This window comes from Aythya marila (assembly GCF_965140915.1).
Source record: "Aythya marila genome assembly, chromosome: 24".
NCBI lineage: Eukaryota > Metazoa > Chordata > Aves > Anseriformes > Anatidae > Aythya > Aythya marila.
The window spans coordinates 1,440,445-1,465,911 of record NC_139065.1 but is presented as its reverse complement, the minus strand read 5'-3'; the positions used below and the strand labels follow the sequence as shown (position 1 = coordinate 1,465,911).

Below are 25,467 nucleotides of genomic sequence, written 5' to 3'. Positions count from 1 at the left end.
GCCCGTGCTGCTCGGTGAGGACGGGGAGGTAGGTAGCACCCACGGCACAGGAACAGGCGCGCGGACCCGGAGTCGTCCGGCGCGATCAGCTGAGCCCCCGGCAGCAGGGCAGGATGTGATGTTGGGGTTGAGTCAGTAAAGTAAATAGCAAAGACTCAGTGCGAGTTTTTTTTTTTTTTTTTTTTTTTTTTTTTTTTTTTTTTCTGAGTATTGGCTTAGACCATAAAAACAGTTTGATAGAATGAGAGTCTGGGGGGGGTCTGCATGGTTTGGGGGATTTGGCAAGGTAAATGCGGAGCTCTCCACCTCTGGCTCCAGCTGCAGCGCAGCGTGTGAGCGGTGCCTGGGAGCACTGGGGGTTCAGCGAGCTGCCGGGCTCTGCTCCCCAGTGCACACATGGAACAGCTGCCAGTTTAAACAGATGTTAGAATAGAAACTGGGGAAAGAAAAAAAAAAAAAAAAAAAAAGAGAGAGAGAGAAAAGAAAAAAACGGGGCAAGAAAAAGCCTCTTGTGCTACCTCATACTTGTTGCTGGCATAGTAAAAAAATAAACTTATGAGACTTTTTCAAATAATTCTGATGTAAAGCAGCAGTGACCACTGAGGTGTAAAGCATAAGAGAGGTCTGAGTGAGGTCTGAAGCAGGGAGACCGGCTGCTGACATCAGCTGGGCATGAAGCTATGGGTCTGGCTTTTCCACGGGCTCCCAAGGTGATATTGAAACCATCCTGGTTTGATAAATACAGAGTGCCTGTGGAAATCCTGGCACTTTTCCAGGTACCCAGATGAAAATTGTTTCTTAGAAAATTTGACTTTTTTGACTTTTTTCATAGCTGGTTAGTTTATGGTATTACATTCTGTAGATAATGTAAGCTGAGCTTGAGAATTGGTTTGTGCCTTGAGGAACTCTGCTGCCGGAGGCAGGAGAGGGTCTGTGAGCCCTGTACAGCCCCGTCTCTGTGCTCAAGGTCGGCTGCAGGCTGAAGCCTGCTATGTGAATACACGATGCAGTTGTAACTCACACAGACATCCCCGATCGGGCTTTACATTGCCGGACTCAGGCACTGATAGCGGCGCTGCCCTGTCGCTGCGGGGCTGAGCCCACTACACAAACCCACAAAACCTGCCCGAGAGGGTGGGCGCCTCGCAGCCCTGGCACTGGTGTGAGCGGGTTTTGGGCAGCTTGGTGGTGTCCTGGCAGTGCCCACCCGAGCCCCAGGCACACCTCAGGCATGTCCTGTGGCTACAGGGATGTGTCCCGAGGTGCTCGCTGCTGGCTACCTGTGCAGCTGCTTGTTCACGCTGCCGTCATCCCTGTCCCAAGTGACAGCTGTCTGCGGCGGTGCGCCCTGTCTGGGAGCTGTCCGGAGCTCCCTGGGAACTGGGTGGGGATGCCTGCGGACGCCTGAATCACGCTTTTATCGTTACTACACCCACAGGCACCTCTCTCCCAGGTGAGGCAGCCATCTGTTAAAAACCGAGGGAGGACGGAGGCAGCGCTCAGAGGCTGCTGCGATTGCGGATCAGCCGCAGGTAGTGCGGGGGAGAGCCCTCGCTGGCAGCCAGGTATGTGGGGACACCAGTGGGACTGGGGATGTCATGGGGACTGGGAACGGGGCTCCTGGTGGCAGGGGAAACTTCTCAATGCAGGAGCGTGCTGGTGGCTGCTCCCACATGCTGTCCTGCAGGGCTCTCTGCAGAAACCCTGCGGCACGCACTTCACTGCAGCGTTTCTGCAAGACCAAGGCTCCCGGCCATCGGGCACTTTGATCTGGAAGCACAAGGGTGGGGCTGGAGGACAAAGCACGGGGCAGGGCTCATCTCTGTATCGTCCCTGCTGGTGCTGGCACCGCTCCCTGCCTGCTGCGGTTGCTGTGCTGGGTCTGCGGCTCCTTGAGGTCCCCGGGAGCCGGGCAGGCAGAAATCAGCTCTGCCGAGGGTGAGGGGCTGTGCTCGCCTCTGCGGTTCACCTCTGCAATACCATGAAGATCCAAAGATAGTGTCTGGGTGAGAGGGCTGTCTTTGCACAGCTGGGGAGGATCCTGGGTGTGCTTCCTGAGTCCGAAGAGAAGCCGGGATCCTTTGTGTGGGTTTGTTTTGCTGCACGGTCTGAGGGGCTGATCATCCTCTGTTATTCCTGATTATCACCCATGCTGCTGTGTTGTCGACCAATTAAAATTACCTCACCATAGAAAAATAAGGAATGTGAAGGACCCAGGCAGAGCTTTAAGCTGACATTTTCTACTCATTTTTGCTTATGCTGCATATTCCTCCTTAGGTGTGTCCTCGTCCTTGCCAGTATGGAGTCTCGCTGCCAGCTTTGGCCATGGGCATTATTCGTCCTGCTGGGTAAGGCTTGCCATGCAGTGTTTCTAGAAAGATGAGGGAAAGCTGACTAAATGCTTACTGCCTATTGGAAATGACCTTTCTCTTTTAATTGGGGTTGTACATGAGTAATGCAGTGAGTTACATTGCCTAGAGCCTCCATGTGTGCCATGATTTAAGCGAGGTGGGTTTATATACAGCTAAATTTCTTGCAAAGGGAATTGGAAAATTAAGTTTATTGATGAGAAGTGAATAATAGGAAGTATATGAGGCTAATAAATGCTGCTAGAGTAAGCGTTGTATTAGTAGCAGTATTGTGGCAGCAACTGGGAGATTGGTGTTCAGTAACAGTGCTGGTCCTTTGGCAAAAGGCTTCTGTCTGACCCAAGCACCCTGCTCTAGGGGTCTGGATGTAAATGGGGAAAACCAGCCTGGGCTGTTCAGCACAATGGGCAGGGAACCGAGCATCCCTGAAACCCAAACACTGGGGATTTTGGGTAGGCGCCACGTCAAGGAAGAGCTTCAGAAGTAACAGCTAACAGAAGGTGTTCTAAGTGCTTTGTACTATTTAAAACAAAGGCAATTTGGGGTAAAATACCCTTGTCCTTTCTGGCATGTGCATTTGTGGCTTTGCCCCACGCACGACCTGGTAGCTGACCTGCTGTGGGAAGCGGCAGGGTTGCTGGCTGATCACCGTGTGCCACCCTGCCGCAGCCCCAAGTCCTCTCCTGCTGTTCCAGCCTCCCTGCGGCTGCTGGGCGCGCAGCACGACTGCTCCCGAGGTGCCTGCTACCCCCCCAGGGGGGACCTCCTGCTGGGACGAGTCCAGCACCTCCGAGCCTCCTCCACCTGCGGCCTCACCAAGCCCGAGACGTACTGCACACCCCACGGAGAGGTACGTGCTCCTCTCTCCTCCATGCTCTTGAGCCCCCTGCAGGGATGCTAATGCTTCTATCCATCCGTCCTGCCCTTTACAGTGATGTCTTTAATCTACTTCAGGTATTATTCCCCTCCCAGTCTTGTTGGGTCACTGCACAGTCTGTCGTGTCCCCTCCAGCCCCGGCGTCCTCCTCTGCCCCCTTGTTAGAGCAGAGGAGCCGAGCACGGCTCATGGGCAGGGGCTGTGAAGGGGCCAAAATGGAAGCTTCTGCATCCAAAAAATCCCAAGCCTTCTGATCCCCAGCCTCTTCAGCTATAAACTGAACTCATATTTCAGTTGTCAAAGTGGGAGCATTCCAGGTCTTTCACTGGAAAAGCTGCTGAGCTGAGCAGCTGTTTCCAATTCCTCGGCTGTGTGGGGGTAGGAAGTCATGCTCAGGGGATAGCGTTGCAGCCAGCTGCAGATTCCCAGGCTCCAAAGCCACCGTCAAACTCAGAGATTATGGATAATTCTGTAGCATTTTAAGCTCTGTGCTCTGCCAAGGGTGATGTCTGTGACGTGAACACTTCCTAAAGCCTTTCTGTGCTGGTCTGGAAATGCAGCTGCAGCGGGGGGAGCTCGGGAAGGAGCGGGTTCAGCGTAGGGCAGGCAAGAGGGGATTTGGGACGGTGCTTGTAAGAGGTGCTCAAGAGGAAAGGAAATGGCAGACCTCCACGTGGCTCTCTACAGTGAAATCCAGCTCAAGTGAGTCAGCTTTCTTCTGCTTTCGTTCCCCCTAAACCTGAAGGCCCAGGTGTGGCAGTGAGCTGGCGGTGGTCTCGCTGGTCTGCAGACCTCCCGCTGTGTGCGGCTGGGAGCTGCTGCTTGGTGTGAAGCTGGGGCAGCTCCCTGGCCGACGGGTGTGAGCATCATGTCCCCTGGCTCCTCTCCTGGTGCAGTGCTGGCCTTTGTCAGGCCTGGGATCTGCAGCCAGGCATCGCCTCCGCTCAGGCTCCCAGTGGCTTCCCAGGAGCAGGGCTGGTTGCTCGCCTCCTGGGCAGAGCACAGAACCCCTGCTGCTTCTCAAAGCTGGGGAAAAAGGCAAGGAATTATTTCTGGTCTGAGTTAATTTATTTGTTCTTCATGGTTTATGTTAATTTTGGAGCAGAATTGTGTGTGTAATAACTACCAGGGTTAAAAGGATTTTGGAACAATTAACAGTGGTATGTTAATTTGGATTCACCACTTCTAGCTTTAGGGCCTTTGGGCACCCAGCGCCCTCACATATGTGACCCGTTCCTTTACTGGAATCAGAGCCCCTCACTTCTGTTCTGCTTTGCAGCTGTAATGCCTACTGCAAGTTATGGATACTTCAGCTCCTATCTTAGCAGAAGGAGAAATCCTCATGTATTAAACATTTACAAATTTAAGCAAAAATGAATCCCCTGAACTCACTTTTTCCTTTTCCCATCCCATGGAAAAGTGGGACAGTTTATTTGTCGACTCTTCTGCCTTTTTTTTTTTTTTTTTTTGTTACACGTCTCGCTCGTGATTTGGTGCCAAATAGGTACAAATCTGGAGTCAGTTTTGCAATCTCAGCAGAGGGCATGGGATGAGGGGTTGCTCTGGCTGCCGATGCCCCCGTGCCAGCTGGCGGCTGCGAGCTGTCTGGCCCTGCCGCCAGCCCCACGGCCCTCCGGGGGCTCTTTTGCAATGCTGCTGGGCTGCTCGCTGCGGGCACCGATCTCGGCCCCTGCTCCGTTGTCTGCTCCAGCATTCTGGCTCCAGATCCCTCTAACCTTTATACTTTGCACCGCCGATTGCTCCATGCCTTGGCTGCGAAAGCCAGGAGAGCCTCGGAATGGCCATTTATAGCACAGGGACTGCGGCGATGATTAGAAAAGTGATGGGGGGTGGAAACCAGGCAGACCAATGGAAACCACTCAGTGCTCAGGGAATGGCTGTTGGAGTCAGCGGGGAAGTGAGGGGAAGATGGAAAATGAAAGGGAAAAATAGGTGGCCCTAGATTTGGAGTCCTAAAGGCACTGGTGGATGTGGCAAGACTCCCGAACGAGGTGTGATTCAAGGCCCTGTTAACTTATCTCTGTATTTAAATGCTAAGCATAGTGCTTTGGTAGCAATATGGGCAGCTGACGCCGCCAGCTGTAGCTGAGGGAAGGTGTGGTGTGGTTTTCACGCGGATTATCAGGTTCCTGGCCCGGCTGCCCCTTCTGTGGACAGCGTGAAGGCTTCGTGCTGCATTCAGCTCTGCAACACTACTGCCTTGGCTGGTTCTTGCTGCATGAGATTAATACTTATCAAGAGATGCTTCTGTCCTCTGGGCTCCTGCAATGTTTTCAGCTTGAGGACTTGTCCAGAACTAGAAAATAGCTACAGACTATTCTGGATATTTTCTTAATTCGGAGGTATCTGAAGCACCCTCCACATCACTGTGAAATCTTTTGTCAAAGAGGCAAGATAAGGAAAAAATGGGTTTCCTTCTGTTTGTTCCACTTCCTAGAGCAAAGCAGTTTGTGTCCATGTGGCAGTTACGTGGGTCCTCACACCTTGACCCTGGAAAACTTGTGATATGAAAATGTTGTTTGTGTAAGGTCAATTACTGAGGTTTTCTGCCTTTTCTCACCTGCTTTTCATGGGCGTGTGGAGGATGTGAGCAATGAAGGGTGAGAATCACCCTCCTCATGCTGTGATGTGGGGTTAGCTGGGTGAGGATGCGAGGTGACAGGCACCCCAGGAGCCTAATCCGTGCACAACTCAGTGCAGGAGTGCAAGACCACTGGGCAGTGGCAGAGGGTTTCTCCTGGTGCTGGTGGCAGGGCTGGTCGGTAGCATCTCTCCCCATTGTGTTTAGGCACCCCTGTGCCCCCCAAGCTCGTTTGCTTTTTAGACCCCAGTTGTGAATCAAACCCAAGTCTTTTGCAGAGAAAAAAATCATCCTCAGAACTGGGAAATGACTGTGGTTTGATGGGACCGCAGGGGATCCCCCTGCTCAGCGCAGGGCTCCTGGTGTAGGCTGTTGCTTCATAATGTCAAGGTTCACGCCGAATAATTTGTATTCCTGACCCATCAGAGGTAGCAGAGCAGCCATGGGTTGCTGCCCTGTGCTTATCACATCCTGCTCTGGCATCCAGACACACCTCGTTCTTGGCTGCAGGGATGTGTCTCTACCTGCAGTGAATACAGAAGAAAAAAAAAAAAGGCAATTTCCCACTTCTTTCCCCCTCCTCCTCCGTTCTCTGTATCTTTTTTTTGCTACACAAGTGCAAATTGCCACATATGCTCTGAGACATCACGTCATCCCCTCGCAGACAAGCTGCAGAGGCAGCCGGGCCCCAGCAGCGTGTGGAGAGCTGGGCCCAGCTCGTGCAGTATGGATTTGCAGACTGTCATCCTGGCAGGTTTTAAATAAAGCTTTTCTGAGGGGAGATGATGCGAGAACAGACTGGGTGAGGAAAACAGGCACCCACATGCTTGCTTTTAAGCAAGAGGAATGAACTTCGTTTCCTTAAGCCTCAGGCATGGGATGCTTGTCCTGCTCCTGCGATCACCTCTGAATTTGGGGGGTGCCAGTAAAACCAGACGGGGAGACAGAGTTCTGTTCATGTTTTGAGCATGACCTCAGAGCGCACGGTCTCACTTCTGACCAGCCAAGCAAGGAGGTGGCGTGGGATGTTGTGGCTAACACATCCACCTGTGCTTCGAGCTGAAGCACGGTCCAGCTTTGCAGCTCCAAATTGCTCGCTGAGAAGTTTAACCACGATGACGTCCATGGGTAACCTCTACAGCATCTTCCCGTGGGAAGCATATGGAGCTCTTACTGCTCCGCTGGCCCGGTGCGGAAATGTTGTGCAGCTGGTGCTATCAGGGAAGTCAAACGGGCTGGAAAAGGGAATTGCATAACTCAGCTTTAACAGGTGTCCTTGTTCCTAACATAACGTCTTGCTGCCAACCCTATTTTCAAATAATGCTCTGCCTCTCTGTATGCACACATATACATATGAATTCCTAACACCTTCCATGCTGTCCCCAAATAAACCTGGCACAGTAATTACCGTCCCGGGCGGTACTAAGTGTGCAAGACCCCACGAGGTCCCCTGTGGGAGGCAGCGTGCCAGGAGCCCGACTGACACACTGCCTCCGACTGACACGGGCTGGGACAAGAACAGGGCCTCCAAGGTCTCCACAGCGATTAAAGGTTTCCATTTCATCACTGGAGAGAGGCAGCTTCCCATATTTGCTGATGGGATTTATTTTGGGTTACGCGCTTCTGCCAGCAGGTTATGTTTCAAGGGCTCTCTGCTCGTATTGAAATGGCAGCTGCAGCTATGTGAAATACTTTGGGCAGAGTCCATCAGCTTCGAATGGTTTGAGGTTTTCTGCCCCAAAAAAAGGGGAGGGGAGGTGCGGGAGGTGAGATGGTGGCTGGTTCACAAGGTCAGAGCAGGAGAGCAGCAAAACCCTGAAGCAGAGCCACGGGGGAGCCTTCACAGCTGGTGGTCACCTGCAGAGACGTGGCTCGTTCCTCTCGTGGAGCACATCGTGCACATGCTTTGCATCCCGGTTTGCAGTTTGGGCTGCTTTTCCGTGTAATGTACAGACATCCCCACCAGCTGGCTGTTCCTCTGCATAATTATTTTTCCTCCACCATTTCTTTCTAAAACACAAACCTGTTTATTCTCAGCACTTTTCTCTCAAATGTCCTTCTCCTGATAGGAGGGCAGCTAGCAGTTTCCAAGCAGACCTACATTTTCTTTTGCTTTCCTATATCCCTTATCCCTTTCCAGCCCTGGGTCTGACAGCTACTGGAGCTCACGCCCCTTCTTCGTGCCGGTAGCACTCGGTTTGTGGTCTCTGCTGTTTGGCAGGGAGGGGAGGAGAGACAGAGAGCCGGGGCCAGGGGCTTGGTGGCCAAGCTTGGACTGTGCCCTCTGAATTTCCCTTCCCGTCACGTCCTCCCACGGCCCTGGTCTATTCCTGGCAAGCCCGGCTCAGATCAATCTACTGAGGCTGCTGCTCTGCTGCTGAAAATGAGGGGGAGAACTGGGGAAAGATGGGCTCCTGGAAACTCTCCCCTCAACCCGGAGCTGGAATGTCATTTTTGGTAATTCCCTCTGTCCCAAGGAACTTTGAGACACATAGTCACAGGCAGTAATAGTGAATTCTTGTGTTGTGCAATAGAGGAATTTCATAATATGCTCAGAGTACATGAAATGAGTTTTGTTTCCAGTGTTAATTTTAGCCTCAATAAAAATCGGGGCAGGGGGAGGGGGGCAACAACACTCTTTTCACACTCAGGTCTGCGGCTGTGGGAGGAATTTTTTTTTTAATAATTTTTTCCCCCCCTTTGGCAGGGAATGGAGCTGAATCCAGCCTGGGCCCTGGTGCTGTGGGGCTGGCAGCAGGCACAGCCCATGCAGGGGTCTGGGATGTGCTGGGAGGGCCCCACAGATAAAGCAGGGAAACCATAAATTGGCCAAGGTTTGCTGCCAGCTCTGCTTCGTGGTGGCTAGGACGTGTTTGTGTCTGTGGCCCTATGAATGGTCTTCATAAGTATGCATGAGTAACTCCTAATGAATAATTTAGCTGACATTGACCTTTCCCCTTGCAGGAAGCCTTCCTCCCCCCTGCTCTAATCACAGTCAGAACCATTGTGAAGTTTAATCATTATTGGCAATTGTTGGCTAGATTATTTCTGGGGATAATTGCCGTAGCTTTCCTGACACTCTGCTGCTAGCAGTCATTATCTGCAGTGAATTCTTCTGACTGGATCAGATAACGTTTCTGATTTTATTGGCAGAGCCAGGAGGAGTTGGTAAAGCCAGGGAAATTGCATGATTATATAGTCTGAAGCCTCTCTGTTTGCTTACTCTGCAATATTGTTATAAATATTGTAGTTAGCCAACTCCTGTTCTGGGATATTTATAGACAGAGAACATAAAGAGTGGAAAATATTATGGAAACAGATCGGTTTACGCTGAGGATCTTCTCCCTGCCCAGTGCAGTGCCGAGAGGCTCCTGGGCCTGGGCAGGGAGCTCAACTCGGGGGGTGCTGGAAGCTGACCCCTGGGCAGTTGTCCCGTTGATTTGTCTTTAAGTTAAAAAAAAAAGGAAAAAAAGAGTGTTGATGGTTTTGAGTCCCTTTTTGTAGAAATAAGACTCGGCTGACTTAGATGATCCTAACTCAGGAGTAAGGAAATAATTATAACTATGAATTGACCTTTCTGTGGTTTAAAAGGGAAAACAGAAACCTTCGTCCCACCGCACCCTCTGGGCCACTGCCTCCTGCTGCCTCTCCCAGGCACAGATTTCTCCCAAACCCAGTGTGTGTAGGATCATCAGCTGGAACCTGCTCCTTTGTTTAAGTAGCAGATGGGGCGATTTTAGCACGGAGAGGGGTACAAAGCACTGCTTGCCGCCTGCTGCGTGGCTCTGCTGCTGAAAGCCGATCCCATCACTGGGGTCCCAGATCCACCCGCGCCTCCGGTGCCATCTCACGGCCACCAGCCCTCGCAGTGCGGTGTCGCGTTGCCGTCCCAGTGACAGCTGCTGTGCCCGGTGCCAGGGGCTCCCCTCCTTTCCCATCAAACCCAGTTCCTCCGGGACGACCTTTCCGCAGTGTCCCGGCTGATCCTGACACCGTGAGCAAATGCAGCGCTTGATCTTCTCCAATTTCTCAGCCTTTGGGATGCATCAGGGTGAAACGTGTGCCCCACCCCTTCATTTGGGAGGCTGCTTCACAGCTCTGGTGCCCGATGACTTCAGCTTCCAGCCCAAATGATTCACATCATTCTGGTTTTTGGGACAACGCTGCCCTATGCCGTTCACCGCCCGCCTTGGTGTGCAGCCCTGGGACCATTTCCAGTAGGCAGCATCTGCTCTCCATCCTCGTGGTGCCCGGCTGGAGGTGCTGAGTGCCCTTCTTCTGTTCTCCCCTGCCTGATGGCCACCGTAGCTCAGTGCTGGGTGCTGCAGCCGAGGCCATCCCCTGTGGGTCTGCCACAGGCTCGGTCATCACCCACGGCTGCACCGTCCCCCGGCACCTTCCTCTCCCCACCTCAGCTTCACCTGCAGGGTTCCCCCGTGTCGTGGTGCCCTCACCCAGCAAATCTCCCTTCTCCGTGCCCAGCTCTCCCCTTGGCCAGGTTCTGGACCTTTCCAGCTCTGTCCCGTCTCTTGCTCAATCTCCTTTCTGCCCCTTTCCGCGTGTTTCTGAGCCTGCTCATGTGCTGCGGGCACCCGGCAGCCGTTCGGAAGCACCGGCACGGCGCGTTGCTTGGTTGGGGATTTGTTTGCTCCCCGGGGACCCTGTTTTCTCCAGACCCCGTGTTCCCTGGGCCACATCTGTTTGCTCCTTGAATGCCTTGCTCAAGTGAAGGGCTGAACTTTGAGCCACTCGACTTCCACCCGCTGACTTTTCACCCGCCGAGCTGTTTGCTGCCGCTTTGCTCGGAGGGGAGAGTGCAGAGGGGCCGAGCCCCGCACAGGGTTTTGGATGCGAGAGAAAGGCCTTTCTGTTAGCCCAAACAAACAGCCCGCTCAGCCCTGTGCAAAAGGCACGCTGGTGCTGAAAAGCTGCAAAGAGATTTTTATCAAGAGCTGTCACTGCGGAAAAGAGGGGGGGGGGGGGGTTGAAAAAGACATTTTTTTGGTGTTTTGCCAAAAATATGTTTTAGTCAAAACAAGTTTGGTTTTGGTTTTTAATCCTTAAATTCATGAGTCGCTTTTTCATTTATTTATTTATTTTATTTTATGGGGAGTGAGGGCAACCGCTCAGGTCCTGAGCATCGTTCCCCAGGCCTCCAACAGCTCAGCTCCATCGATGCCGCGCGCTCCTCGGTTCAGTCCCTGCTGCACTGGGCCCTTGCCTGGTGCCTGTGGGGTCTTTGTTGGGTCCGTGCCCGGCCAGGCTCCCACCCACCCTTTCTCCTTGCAGTGGAACATGAGATGCTGCAGGTGCGACTCCCGGCTGCCGCACTCCCACAACGGGCACCGCGTCGCAAACGTGCTGTCCTCCGCTGGGCGCTCGCGCTGGTGGCAGTCCCAGAGCGGTGAGTCCCGGCCCCTGGCAGCGGCCAGGGCAGGCGTTGAGTTCAGTGGGATGGGGGAAAGAGAGAAAAAAGGCAGCTCGGCTCGGGCAGCAAAATAGTTTGTTTTTCCAAAGTCTGTAGCCTGCATCTCTGAAGCTGCCTTTCTGTGTCCGCAGGCATCGAGCACGTCTATTTGCAGCTGGATCTGGATGAGAAGTACCAGCTCAACGGCATCGTGCTTGACTTCAGGGTCTGTATGCAGCGTGGGGATGTCCTGGGTGGCGGTGGATGGGCACTGCTGGCTCTCAGTGACACGTGGGGGTCTCAGTGCATGGCTCCCCCCAGGCTCCTGATAGGAAGCAGGCCAACGATAGTGCCCCATTCCCCCTTTCCCCCATTCCCCTGGTGTTTGGGAGGAGCAGAGTCCCCATCCTGCTGAAAACTCCTGCCCTCCAGCCCTGCGTGGAAGCCAGCTGGGGGCACAGCCTTACACGTGTGCCTCTCTCCCCCCTGCTGCAGTCGCCGCTGCCCACCGCGATGCTCATCGAGCGCTCCACCGATTTTGGCAAGACCTGGGAGGTGTACCAGTACCTGGCCTCCGACTGTGCCACCGCCTTCCCCCACGTCCCCCGGGGCTCCCCCGAGAGCTGGGGGGACGCTCGGTGCCAGGCGCTGCAGGCCCAGCACAGGTACCCTGCGCACGGGGGCAAGGTGAGATTTTGGAGGGGCTTGGGGGGCTGGGGAAGGGACCCGGCAGGTGCCTGTGCCCTGCAGCGTGACCCTGGGTCTGGGGAGGGTGGCCAGCGTGATGTCCTGGAAGCTTGTGGTGGCCCAGAAACCTGCAGGTATTGCACCTAGAGAGGGATGGAGTTGGTGTGCATCCAGCACCGCTGGGGGGGAGCTCCTCTGAGAGGAAAGCCCTGCTCTGTGGGCTCTGTTGGTTCCCGCAAAACCCTCCGGGGCCTTTTCCTTGCCTTAAGTGATGGCTCTGCAGAGGAGGCGGGCCTGGAGCACACACAGCCTCACTGCCCAGGGCAGGAAGGAACAGCACCCTGCTTGTCCTGGGTTTTAACTTTTCTCTCTCTTTTTTTTTATTTTTTTATTTTTTTTCTCTTTCCCCCTTCTCAGGTGAAATTCAGTGTCCAAGATCTGGCATCGACCATTACTACCTCGTACAGCCAGGCTGTCAGCAGTAAGCCACCGGCCTCCTTTGTGTCTGGGAGGGGAGGGAGGAGGCAGCTCCTGGCTATTCTGAGGTGCCATGGAGGGTTCGGCCCCGCCGGGGAGCAGCCAGGCCCTGAGCTGCTGCATGTCCCAAGGCTACCCTGGCACCTCTGACGTGTTGAGGAGCAGCTTTGGGGCTTCGCTGATGATTCAGCTGCTGCTCTTTGTGCCGACGCTGGCATCTCCATCACTCCAAGCCCTCCATGCGCATCGCGAGGCATTTCTGTAGAGGTACCTCGGTGCCTGCCGCCCCCTCACATCGCGTCTCTGTCCCCAACAGGGCTGGGGCAATTCACCAACCTCAGAATCAACTTCACCCAGCTCCCGCACGTCCTGCGCCAGGGCTACCACTCGCCCAGCACCTTCTATGCCGTGACGGAAATGCAGGTGCTGGGAAGCTGCTTCTGCAACGGCCACGCCGACCGCTGCGCCCCGTCGGGAGACCCCCACACCATGGTGAGCCTGGGGATGGTGCCGTGGTGTCAGACCCTCCCTGAGCCTGGGGGGAACACCGGGCTCTGTCACCCCCCCCCCCATGGGTGCTCCCCAGCAGGCTGTTTGTAACGGTGCCCAGTTTGCCTGCAGAAATGGGGTGGTGGCTGTGACACAGCAGCCTCTGTTACCCCAGCACAAACCCACGTCTTGTATGGGATGGAGGTAGAGGGGTTTCAGTTAAGGAGCTCAGTGGCTGTGGGAGTTCATGCTCTGGGGGTAACTGCTGCACCCACATTGGGTCTCCTGGCCTGGCAGGGTGCACGCAGAAGGCTTCAGCAGGCTCCTGCCAGCACAGGTTGTTCGCTGTTGTGGGATTGTCTCATCCCCAGCCTCTGCTTGTCCTCTTCTGGAAGGCGTTTGTCCGTGGGCAGGTGGTGGGATGGGAATTGCACTGTCTCAGAGGATGAGCAGCAGCTCATCCCTGGTGCCGTGGTGAGGCTGCCTGGGTGCTGGAGCCTCGTCTCCAGCTGGGAGCTGGGCAGGATCAGGCCAGGGGTGGCTCTGCTGGGAGGGCAGTGAGGGAGCGAAGCTCAGACCCGAGCAGATGCTGCCGGCGAGGTGGGGTAAAGCCTGGTCTCTGCAGCAGGTCCACAGACACTGCGAGTGCCAGCACAACACCGCCGGCCCCCACTGCGAGCGCTGCGCTGCCCTCTACAACGCCCGCCCGTGGGCCCCCGCGGAGGACAACGACCCCCACGAGTGCCAGCGTACGGTGACAGCCTTTCCCCTTTCCTCCCCCTGAGCACAAAGCATCTCTGCAGAACGCCTTCCTGGAGTGTTGGCATTGGCTTTGCTTTGCTGGGGCTGCGGCCAGGTGATGCCAAGGGTGCAGTCGTGCTCTCCCACTCTGCCCAGTGGGCTCCAGCTCCATACTGGGGTGCTTACTGGGTGCCAGTGCACCGTGCAGGGGACTCGGGCACCCTCTAGTGACAGCGTGCCCTCCGGCTGCTGGAGGGTCTTGCACACTTTCAGCACCAGATGAGCTGTTTTGGGGTTGTTTCAGGGTGCAACTGCAACGGCCACTCAACCTCGTGCCACTTCGACCCGGAGGTTTTCCGCAGCAGTGGTGGGGTGAGCGGGGGCGTCTGTGACAACTGCCAGCACAACACGGCGGGGAACAACTGCGAGCGCTGCCAAACGAACTATTTCCGCAACCAGCGGCAAGATCTCGCCCATCCTGAAGCCTGTCTGCGTGAGTGCCTGGCTGACCCCTCGTCATGCCCTCCCTGAGCCCCCCTCTTGCTCCCCAGGCTCCTCTGCCATGCCACTTCTCTCGTGTTTCCAGCCTGCGAGTGCGACCCTGATGGCACAGTGCCGGGCTCCATCTGCGACCCATTCTCGGGGCGCTGCGTCTGCAAGGAGAACGTGCAGGGCGAGCGCTGCCACCTCTGCAAGCCGGGCTTCGCCCAGCTGGCCCATGCCAACCCCATGGGCTGCCGCAGTGAGTACACCCCGAGGCAGCCCCTGCTTCCCACCCGCCTCCTCCCTTGGCATCCTTGGCGGCTCTGAAAGGGCCGTGCTTCCCAGCCAGCTCTGGTTTGGGGTTTCCAAGACCGAGCCCTATTTGCAAAAGCTTATAAAGCTCCTGGCTCGGGCTGCAGCCTGTCTCAGGTACACATTTGGCCACAAGCAGAGGGAAAGCAGAGCTCAAGGCCCGTGGGGGGCTGTGTCCCCTTTCCGAGCACCTCCCTGGGTGTGGGAAGCTGCGGGGATGCTGCAGGCAATGCCGTGTGGGCGAGCTGGGCTGTGCGCAGCAGAGGGCAGCCACGGCTCAGCTCCAACACGCCGAGCTGCGCTGGGGACACGGAGGATGCTCAGGCTGCTGAGTCTGTCTGCGAGGCTCGGGCAGGCATCACGGTGCTGGAGCAGGGATGTGTTCTTTGTGCTGTGCTGCGAAGGGAGGGGAAGGAGAGCACGTCTTGGGCAGCAGCCTCCCAGCTTCGTGGGAAGCCAGGCTGCTGCTCAGCACTCGATTTTGATCCAAGGAAACCCTCCTCGTTTCAGGATGCTCCTGCAACGTGCTGGGAACGCGGCAGGACATGCCCTGTGACGACGAGACGGGGCAGTGCTCCTGCCTGCCCAACGTGGTGGGCGCCGAATGCGACCAGTGCGCGGCCGGGCACTGGGACATGGCGAGCGGCCGGGGCTGCCGGCCCTGCGACTGCCACCCTGGAGGCTCCCTCAGCACCCACTGCAACCAGGTACCACTGCCACTGTGCCCCGAGCACCCTTGGGTGGTCACCAGTGGTCTCTGCACTGATTTTCCTTTGGCGAAAAAATCAGCACTATTTATTATTGATCGCTCAGAGCATCAAAAGCGCCCGTGCTGTGGCTCCGTCTGCCCCGTCCCACCTTTGGGAGCCTCCACAGAGGGGCAGTGTGATTCCTAACACGTTCTGCTCTTGTTTTCCTCTTCCCATTTCCTAGAAGCCTATGATAGGGTGTTCAGGAAAGTGAATGGAGGTGGTAATTATGAAAGCAAGATTAAGCCATTTTAAAAGGCCTGATATTTATTTAGTAAGGAAATCCTAATAAGAGATCTTCACACAGTAAAGGCAAGTTAATTATCCTCATTTGTCAATGCAAAGCATGTGTGTCACTTCAGTCTTAATAGACAGCTGAGAAAATTAAAGCTAAATGTAAAAAAGCATTGACAAAACCTAAGAGACAAAGATAGGCCCAAACAGTGCAGGGAGGAGACCTGAGCCCACGAACTGTTTGCTTATGGGTGATTCCTTTGTTTTGGGAACAAAACCATTGCTTGGCTTTGCAGTGCCCGTGAGCAGAGGCTTTCTGCAGATCTGGCCCCACGGCTCTGTTCTTTGCTGAGCCTGCAGCCACACCTGAGGGCAGGGGCTGAGGAGAGGAGTGACAGGAGGTGACAAAAACACTTCCTTCCATCTCGCCCCCTCTGTACCGGGGAGCAGTGCTCACTGCTTTGCCCCCACAGAGAAGCTGCGTGGGGAACAAGCTGCTGCTTTTGCTTCAGGTGCTGCTTTTCTTCTGCTCTGCTTCATCCCTCTCCCTGGGCACCTCTCCCTGGCTGGAAACTCCAGGCTAGGCGGCCAGGGAGCCGAGCACTTTCTCTCCCAGGAAAGTGCTCGGGGCTGGGTCTCCCTGACGGCTTTCTCCTTCCCCAGTTCACAGGACAGTGCTCGTGCAGAGAAGGCTTCGCGGGGCGGACGTGCTCTGCTGCGCAGCAGGAGCAGGCCTGCCCTGACAGGCACTATGGAAACGCCAGGGTAGGGTGCACAGGTAGGGAGCATCGGTTTTATCTTTGCCTGGTGCTTCTTAGTGCTGTGAAATCATGGCTGTTCTGGAAGAGCAGCACCCAGCCCATGTCCTGACAGCAGCATTTCCCACACTGTTTTGCAAGAGCAGACCCCCCAGCTCATCCCTGTTGCCCTCCACGTGTCCCCTCCTGGCAGCCGGGGCAGGACCCTCAGTCAGGGGCTGGGAGAGCAGCGGGGTTAGGGGCTGCTCCGTCACCTCTGCCCCACCACCTCCATCCCAGTCACTGCGGGATGGGATGGACTGCATCGCGTTGGTGTCCAGTTAGCAGGGCCTGACTTATTTCCATTTTCCCCTTTCTATGGCCTTCACCCCCCTTTCCTCTCCACTTTCCATCCCCCAGAGTGCAACTGCGACTTCCAGGGCACGGAGGACGTGGGGTGTGACAAATCCACGGGCCGCTGCCTCTGCCGCCCGGGCGTCACCGGCCCCCGCTGCGACCAGTGCCAGCGCGACCACTGCAGCACCTACCCCAGCTGCGAGCCCTGCCACCCCTGCTTCCACGCCTACGACGGTGACATCCAGCGCCTGCGCCTGCGCCTGCACCAGTCTGCCCTGAGCAATTCCAGCGTGCTGCTGCCCGGGGGCACTGGGGGCTCCCGCCTGGGCCCCCGCCTCGCGCAGGCAGAGGGCACAGCGCAGCAGGCGCAGGGCATCCTCGGCCGCTCCCCTGGCACCGAGCAGGGCCTGGCCCAGGCAAGCAGCGCGCTTGCTGCCATCAGGTGAGGGATGAGGGATGTGCTGGGGGGTCCCTCCTGCACTGGGAGGAGGTGCTGGCTTCTCTGTCCTTGCACCAAACTGCTGGGCAGCTTCGGCTGGCGGCAGCGTGCCCGGGCCCTGTGAGGCACCCAGCATGGGGAGCTGTAGCCCTGTGCCCCTCTCTGCTGGGGCTGGCAAGTGGCTGCTCACCGTGTGCTCGCAGCATCCCTGCACGAGAGGGCCCTGGTCTGTGCCTGAGGGTGGTTTTCTCTCTACTCAGGTTCACATTTTCTGCTTTTTCTTCCCCAGAGAGCAGATGCAAGGCATCAACCCCAACTTTCAATTGCTGGATGTGACTGCCTCTCTATCGAGCGAGCTCAAAGCCCTCAACAGCAGCCTGGTTATTATTAACAACCAGTACCAGAGCAAGAAGACCCAGTTTGAAACCAGCCGCAGCACAGATCTGTCAGGTACAGCGCTGCGGCTCTAAAATCTCTTAATTAGCAGCTGTTAATTTACCTCACTGTGACTGCATGCCTGGTGGTTTCCCACCGGCCAGGTGGAGGAGATGAAGTTTTCAACCCTCTGTCAGCACAGGCACAGCAAACAGATCCTCCCTCCCTCCATCCCTCCCTCCCACACGGGAGATGCTTTCAACCCAGCCTCTCGCCACTGACCGATGATTTCGGGTTATTTGCTGTGGTGGCTGGGGCTGGGAGCTGGGCATGCAGTGTCCCCATGTCCTGCTGGGGCCATGTCCCTCCCGGCCAGCTCAGCTCCATGTGCCGCAGCACTGCCACTGCCACGGCCCGGTGGGGGACAGCAGAGGGGGTGTCACGGAGCCAGGGGGTGGCTGCAGCAGTGAGGGCTGTGCACAGATGGAAGGGATGGAGAGGTGGGGAGGGGAGCCAGGCAGCGAGCTGTCAGGCGCTTAGAAGAGCTAATTAAGCCCTGTGATGCTGCTGGTGGTAGGTGGCCATTAAATCCCTGCAGCAGCTAATTCTCTCCGAGTGCCTTGTTGTCTGCTGCCTCCCCCGTGCTAAGCTGCAGAGCGTGGCTGCTGTCCGTGGGGGTTTGCAGCCCGAGCAGGCACAGAGGTCTGCGCCCTCACCACGGGATGGGGGCTGCCCGGGGGCAGTGGAAAGGGTTCATGGGGCCCCCTGTCCTGCCCCTACCAAGCCCTTGTGCGCCGCGCAGAGCAAAGCCCAGCCTCAGCGTGGGCATGGCTTTGGCTTTAGTTTTGTTTCAGTCCTTCAGCCCCGAACCAGAGGTCAGTCCTTCAGGACAGCTCTGCAGCTCAGTGTGAAGGAATGGCTGAAAGGCATTTGGAAATAAAGGGAGCTTTTTGTTTGCGCCTTAGTGACTAATCACTCAGTGTCCCCCTCCTCTTCGTGCACACATCCACTCGCGGGGTGTAGTCAACGCCTTCCTTTAGGTAGCTCTGCTGCATTTATGAGTCACGGAGGCATCCGTGTCATGTAGTGCTCTCATTCCTGCAGGAGCCTTCCAGACGATCAGGTCTGCTTACCAGACATCTGCCAATGCCAGTGGCCTCGTCGCCGGCGCTGCCGCGCTGCTGGCCCGCTCCAGGGAGAACCGCAGGAACGCCGCGGCGCTGGAGGGGGCGGCCGGCGCGCACAGCACCAAGCTGCTGGCCCTCAGGGCCGAGGTGGCCTCGTCCCCCAACCTCACCCCTGCAGCAAACAAGGTGAAAGAACAACGTGGGTTTCTGGCTGGTCACTGAGTGAGCCTTGTTGTGCTCGGGAGGCTGAAGCCTCATGCTGTGGTCAACCCACTCAGCGTGGCAGAGTGACGTCTTTGCTCAGAGGGACGCAGCCCAGCGGCATCCTGGCAGACTGCTGCTTTGGGACGTCAGGGGAGAATTGTCTGAGCATCCCCTGCCAAAGGAGAACAGATACCCAGTGTTCCCCTGCCCCCCTCCCAGGCACGCGCCTTTTTCCTCCAAAGACTCTCACGTGTCAGTTCTCGTATCTCAAAGACCCACTTAATTTCTGGATGAGGTTTCTTTTCTTTCTCCTTCACTGCTTTGTTATTGCCATGGAGATCCATTTCAGTGCCTCCTAATGCACGGTTGCTGTGGAGACCACCAGCCTCCCCTCTCTGCTTTTCAGGGCACCAAAACATTCCCAAGCCATCAGCCTTGGTTCTGGTTCTTGTGCTGGCTCTGGGCTTGCACATGCCCCTGCTGCAGTGCCCCCTCCAGTGGGTGAAACATTTACAAGATGCCAGGCAATGAAAGCTGTTGGTGTCAGGTCTTCTCATCCCATTCTCTCCCTAAAAGCAAACTGCAGCAGTTGGATGGGGTTCCCATGCCACGAGGGGAAGAGTAGCTGTCCTGAGATGTTTGCTCTTACACTTCGAGAGCCATCCACACACCTAGCCCTGGTGCCCCTTGTGCATTTGGGCTGTGCGGTGTGCTCGGGGCTGGTGCTGGCAGCCAATGTGCTTCAGCCAGCGCTGTCGGGTGGGCTGGCTCTGTCCGTGTCCCCGGGTGAGCTCCGGCTGCACAAGCCTGCCACGTTCCCCAGCTCAGTGAGAGTCTGTGGAAACACCATCCCCATGGATCACCAGTTTCTCTCCGCGAGGTCTCACCCAGCTGGCTGGGTGCCCTCAACACCCTGCTGCTCTCGTCCCTCTCCAGATCTGTGGCGGCTTCCGCGTGGAGAAGTGCACTCCTGCCCAGTGCCAGGGGCTGCTCTGCCCGCGAGACAACGGCACAGCCTGCGGGGCCGGCCTCTCCTGCCGCGGCGCCTTCCCGCGGTCCGCCGGGGCCCTCGGCATGGCCACCAAGGCCTCCAGGGAGCTGGGCAGCCTGAGCGCGCGGCTGCGGGACACGGCGCAGCTGGTGAGTGCCTATTTGTGCTGTTGCACACTTTTTCTACAGCCTTGGAGGGCTTGCAAAGATGAAATGAGTTTTTATAGTCATTCAAAATCCATTTCAAATGTGTTTTATGAAGCTAAGCAGTACTGCCCCTCTTTGAGGGTTTCCTTTGCAAATCCAGCCCTCGGTCTTTAACATTTGCAATCCTTTAAAGCAGTGGCACGCTAAAAATGGGAAACGGTGGAACTGCAAAGTGTCCTGTCCAATTCACTCAGGGCCTGGGTAGAGCTGCTGGGATTCCAGGTCAAGTAGAAGCGACTCCATCAGGATTTTGTTGCTTGCAGATTAAAACAACGGAGACATCTGCTAATCAGATTCAGAGCAATGTCCGGCGGCTGGTGGAGCAGATGAGCGTAACAAGAACCCAGATTGAGGGAGATGTGCGGCGCATCCAGCAGTTCATCCAGCAAGTGCGAAACTTCTTGTCAGGTAGCGCTGCCAAGCTCACCCTGTGCCTGTGCAGGTTGGCTTGCACATGGAAAATTTAATCCTTACAGTGATGTTATGGATGAGAATAGGGTACGAGGGAGTCGTCTGAACAGCTCACCCCAGTTAGGCTCTCAGCTGTCCAATTTATCCAGATTGCTTTGGTGCCTTGCTCTGCCACTGTGCCTCTCACCATCCCCAGGGCCTGGGGACAAACCCGTGCCCATGGCTGGTGCTCTCCAAGGGTTTGTAGTCAGCACTGACCACGGTGCAGAGAAGTTTACCAGCAACCCTCACTGACCGCAGGGAGATAAATGGACAGGTCTCTGGAGCAGACTGTTAATCACACGAGAATTCCTCATTGTCCTATAAACCAGTGGGATGACTTATTGTTCACAGACAGATTGTAATAACATAATAGGCCTCATGAGCATTAGCTGAATAAGAAATTCAGGTCATTTGGTGCTGCCTGGTGTTAATGATGAGTGAAGATATTTCTGAGCTAATCACTGGGCTAATGTCCCTTGGGCTTTGCCTGCTTCTGATTCCTCAAATTTATTAACTTTTATTTGTGCAATAAAACAGCCTTGTGTTGAAACACAACCTCATGTACTCAGCGAGGTCTACCTGACTCTGCTCTGGGCTTAGCCATATTTTAATCCTTGCCAAATTAAAGGCAGGGTTTCGGTACTTTCCTGGAAGTTTTGCTGGTATGAATGAGAAGTTCACATAGAATATAAAACAGTTCTTATTTCATTCTGTGCAGTAGGGAAGCTTCTCAATAGTGAGACAATTTTTTGTCTCACTGTTTTTGAGTTTATTTTATTTGTCCTTTAAATACAACAGAGTCCTGGAAATCTGTAACAGTAATCAATGGGAGATTTAGTTCAGTCTGAAGTTTAAGACCCTGAGCAAATCTCCAGGGTTAGGTAACAACACATAAGAGCCTCAGGAAGTCTGAAGCATCAAAAGTGCCAGAGAATGCTGACCAGCATGTTGAGGGCAAGCCATGCTGAGGGGTAACACGGAGTCAGGCTGGGAAAAGATGTCAGAAATGTTATTCAGAATAACAGAAAGAATCACAGAGCATCAACAGGCTGCTTAAACCCCCTGAAGATACGGCACAAAACTGGAATAGGCAGCAGGAATGAATCCCGTCCTTACGCACCAAAACATAGAGGAAAGGAATGAAAAAGGGCAGAGCTGGGTAAAGGGTTGTTTCTGCTGCTCTGCTCACCAGCTTGCCCTGTGATGGAAGCTGAGTGGGGGGGACTGAATTTGGGGTGGACCGTGACAGCTGTCTGAAAGGAAGAGGCAGTGTGTGTGAGAGCATCCACAGCTGGGCATCTGCCTCCACCCTGCCTTGTGTTTGCACTCCTACCCTCCCCTCTCCTGCTTCTGACATTGTCTGTCTGTTTGCCTGCTCTGCAGACAAAGACACGGACCCTGCTACAATCCAGGAAATCAGTGAGTTTGTTCTCTCACTGCGTCTCCCCACGGATGCTGCTGCAGTCCTGAGAAAAATGACCGAGATCCAAAATTTGGCTACTAAACTGCAGTGCCCAGAGAGCATCCTGGCCCAGACAGCTGAGGACATCGCGAAGGCCAAACGGCTTCAGCAGGAGGCAGAACAAGCCAGGTTGGTTTGGTTGAAGGGCTTTTGGCAGCTTTGGCAGCTTTGAAGGGCTTTTTTTGGTCACTCAGCTGGAGTGAATGTGGTGATTCTTAGGATGAAATCTAACTTGGCTGGAGCTGGACTGACTTACTTTTAGCCCAGAATCTTCTATGTATGTAGAGTGGCTAAGAGTGACTTTGCAATCTCTACATACACTTCTCTGCTACCCCAATACAAATAAGAGTCTGGCTGCCAACGACAGAACTTGTTATGGATACTAAAACAAGCAGGTCTTTACCAAAAGTAACAGAGGCTTTTCTCTGTTCCTTGAGCCCTTAGGACAGGAGATGACAGGCTTGCTCTGCTATTACTTGATATTGGTGACCTACATCCTAGTTGCACAAGAGAGCATGAGGGGATTAAATGGGCTATTTGTTTTCTGGGTGAAAGTTGGAAGGATTATCCCATGGCCCCTTAAAAAGCAATTACAGAGTGCCCTTGCAAATTTGGAGCATCTGCTCTGTCACGTGTTGACTTGCAGCAATATCCCAGCGAGAAGGTTAGCGGGATAAGTATGTAAACTCCTTGATAGCGTCTGACACCTGCTTAGCCTGCTGGAAACGATGAGACAAGGCAGTCTGCCTTTCTGTGGGAAGCTCTGTCACCTGGTCGGAACAGCCCCAACTGCAAGCAGAAAAGTGTTCACTGAAACTGGTTCAGTAGCTGTTGCTTCCCTTCTAATACTTTGTCTTGCACCACTTGCAAAATAGGTGTTTCTAGATCATTTAAAAGAAGGCTTTTCTCTCTCCTCCGTTCATTTTCTCTGCTGGGGGATGTGAAATGGAAGTCACACTTCTCTTGAACAGAAACCTGCTCTGTGGCAGATTTGTATGGTGTGTGTGGACTGCAGCCTTCTCTGTTACAGTCCTGTTTTTCTTCTCCAGCTTATTTTGCCTCTGCCTCCTTGACCACCAGTCCATGCAATTATCCATGCCCACTCTCTGCTTTCTGTGTTTCCCCAGGAACCGGGCAAATGCCGTGGAGGGCGATGTGGAAGAGGTGGTTGGGTATCTGAGACGAGCAAACACGGTGCTGCTGGAGGCGCAGGGGGCTATCAGGGGCTCCAGTTCCTTGCTCCGGTTCATCCAAGAGCGCGTTGAGGAGGTGAATGGGGGCTGGTGACTTCTGAGGAACGGCGCTGGGCCCTGCTCACTGCTGCTCCGAAAATCCCAAGCTTGGTAGAGGCCTGGACTGGCAAACTGGAGAAAGGGGGCTTTTTGTGCAAAACCCCGTCCTCCTGCCTGTCTCATTTGCCTGCTTCCCTGAGTTCCAGTCATGGTCCCTGATGGAAATCCCAGGGACAAGTCTGGGACGTGTCCACCAGGCCGCATAGCTGCTCCCTGCGTGGTGCAAGACACGTTGCAGATGGATCTTGGCTGCGCTTTCCTTCTTGACGTGTGGCTCTCTGCTTTCAGATTGAGGCCGTTCTTGGCCCAGCCGAGAGGAACACGCAGGCCGTGGCGGAGGAGCTGGTGGCGCTGAGGGAAGGGCTGCGGCAGCTGCAGCAGGCGGCGGGGCAGAACCGCCTGCGGGCCAGCGATGCGCAGCAGGCAGCGGCGGCAGCGGGCGAGAAGGCCGGCAGGGCACAGCAGGTACCACAGCCACGGCCATGCTCCCATCATCACACACACACACACAGAGAACCATCTAGGTTGGAGGAGACCTCCAAGATCGCTTAGTCCAACCTCTGACCTACTAAACCATGTCACTAAGCTCTACATCATGGCACAGCCGAGCCAGCTGTGTCCTGGTACAGGTCTGGATGGGGCGAGGAGGCCACCATCCAGGCACAACCCTGTGGCTTTGTTCACCTGGTGCAGGATCCAACTACTCAAGTTTTCCAGGACCTTTTTACATTTTCTGCCTTTTGCTGAAGACTTATTAGCTTGATGTGAGCCCGCTGTGTGTGCTTACAGCCCAGAAGGCCAACTGAGTCCTGGGCTGCACCAACAGAGGGAGGGAGGAGATTGTGCCCCTCTGCGCCGCCCTTGGGAGGCTTCACCTGGAGTCCTGCACCCAGGGCTGGGCCCGAGCCATTCCCTGATTCTGCTCTCTGCCCCACCTGAGGTAGAGGAGCTCATACAGCTGCTGGTCAGCTTCGATGCGAGTGCACTGCAAACTGTCATGCATCTGCTTAGTAATGTAACCACAGCGCTCGAGCACAGTATCTGTTTAATATTTAAAATGGGTTCTGTCTTTTTAGAGTCAATTCAATATTGGAAAATCCCATTTATTTGCTTATTATTATTATTATTTATTATTTATTTGCTTTTCCACAGTCTTTGCAACAGGTGAAACAAATGTACGCTGAGCTGAAGAGTAGGATGGAGCAGAGCCCAGCGCTGGGAGGGCAAGGCAGCCGGGTACAGAGCATAGGCCAGGAGGCAAAAGATCTCTTTGAGGAAACTTCAGCAATGATGCTTAGGATGGCAGGTAAGCCTGTGAGCTCAGTATAATGGTCTCATGCACCAGGGGAGGGCTTTTGATTGCCAGAGGAAAGTCACATTGTTTTTTTTTTTGGTGCAGGAGGGAGGGGGAGGCTCAGGGTGGGGAGGAAAACTGGACATGACACCTTCCTCCAGTTGTGATTTCACATTACCCTTTCCTGCACTCTCTCCTCAGCTTTAGAGACAGAAATTCAGGAAAGCAACAGAGCCTTGCTGTCCAAGTCAGCCAGGCTGTCAGGCCTGCAGGAGCAGGTGGGCAGGATTCGGGATGCCATCAGCAAGCGAGTCGCCTACTACGACAGCTGCTCCTGAGCGAGGCGGTGCCTTCCTCCGCTGCACACACTGACTGGAGTATTTACTCCCATTTTCCGGCTGCAGTTCTCATGTTCCTAACGTCTGCGTATTTAGCAAATGGAATTTCTGTCCCTTTGGAGAGGAGCTGCAGTGAAACCATGGAGAGGTTCACGTTGGACTGACTGGCTGAACTGCTTGGGCTCAGAGGAAAGGGGCAGAGACATTGATCATTAACGGCAAATAATGAACATGTCTCCAACATTGTTATTTCCAGAAGGGTTTATAACCACCTCCTCCAACCCCTCCCCCCCCTCCCCCCCAATTCTTTTTCATGTTTTAGCCAATTCAAGCTCTTGTAGCTGGATTTCGCTGTTCCAATTAAAACCCTTGTTTGGGGCTTTTCACACTGCAGTTAATCTTCACAACTTGCCATGGCTTCAGTACTTCCCTCCTAGCTCTTTCTTCAAAGAACCAGGTCACAGAAATGGAGAATTTTATCTCCACTGTTTCTGTACAACATACCTATATTTCTACTATGAAGAGAAACGCGATCTCATATTCAGATGTGAAGTCAAATATCTCGTTTGACTTTCTGCCACAATCTGCTTATTTACCGTGTAACATTTTGCCAGAAAGTACCAGAGGGAGCAGGTCTGCAGCTGCATGGGGAACGCTTTAGAAGGGACTTAATAGACCGTTACCACATCAAATTTCTATGAATAACCAACAGGCACTTTACAAAACAAAAGTCAGCTTTATTAAGCAAGTATTTATTGTGCAATT

At 54.7% G+C, this 25,467-nt stretch overlaps 1 protein-coding gene across 1 annotated transcript; it reads left to right on the top strand.

Moving 5' to 3' along the window:
- Positions 1-1,914: 1,914 nt before the first annotated feature.
- On the top strand, positions 1,915-24,969 carry LAMB3 (laminin subunit beta 3). Its single transcript, XM_082778322.1, has 23 exons — positions 1,915-2,006; positions 2,278-2,348; positions 3,065-3,219; positions 11,138-11,252; positions 11,408-11,481; positions 11,751-11,942; positions 12,360-12,423; positions 12,736-12,911; positions 13,534-13,657; positions 13,954-14,142; positions 14,236-14,391; positions 14,955-15,151; positions 16,091-16,205; positions 16,585-16,963; positions 17,250-17,410; positions 18,440-18,648; positions 19,603-19,806; positions 20,127-20,271; positions 21,700-21,907; positions 22,906-23,047; positions 23,359-23,535; positions 24,223-24,376; positions 24,566-24,969. Exons 2-23 carry the CDS (start codon positions 2,300-2,302, stop codon positions 24,700-24,702), a joined length of 3,522 nt encoding a protein of 1,173 aa, XP_082634448.1. The 5' UTR covers positions 1,915-2,006; positions 2,278-2,299; the 3' UTR covers positions 24,703-24,969.
- Positions 24,970-25,467: the final 498 nt, after the last annotated feature.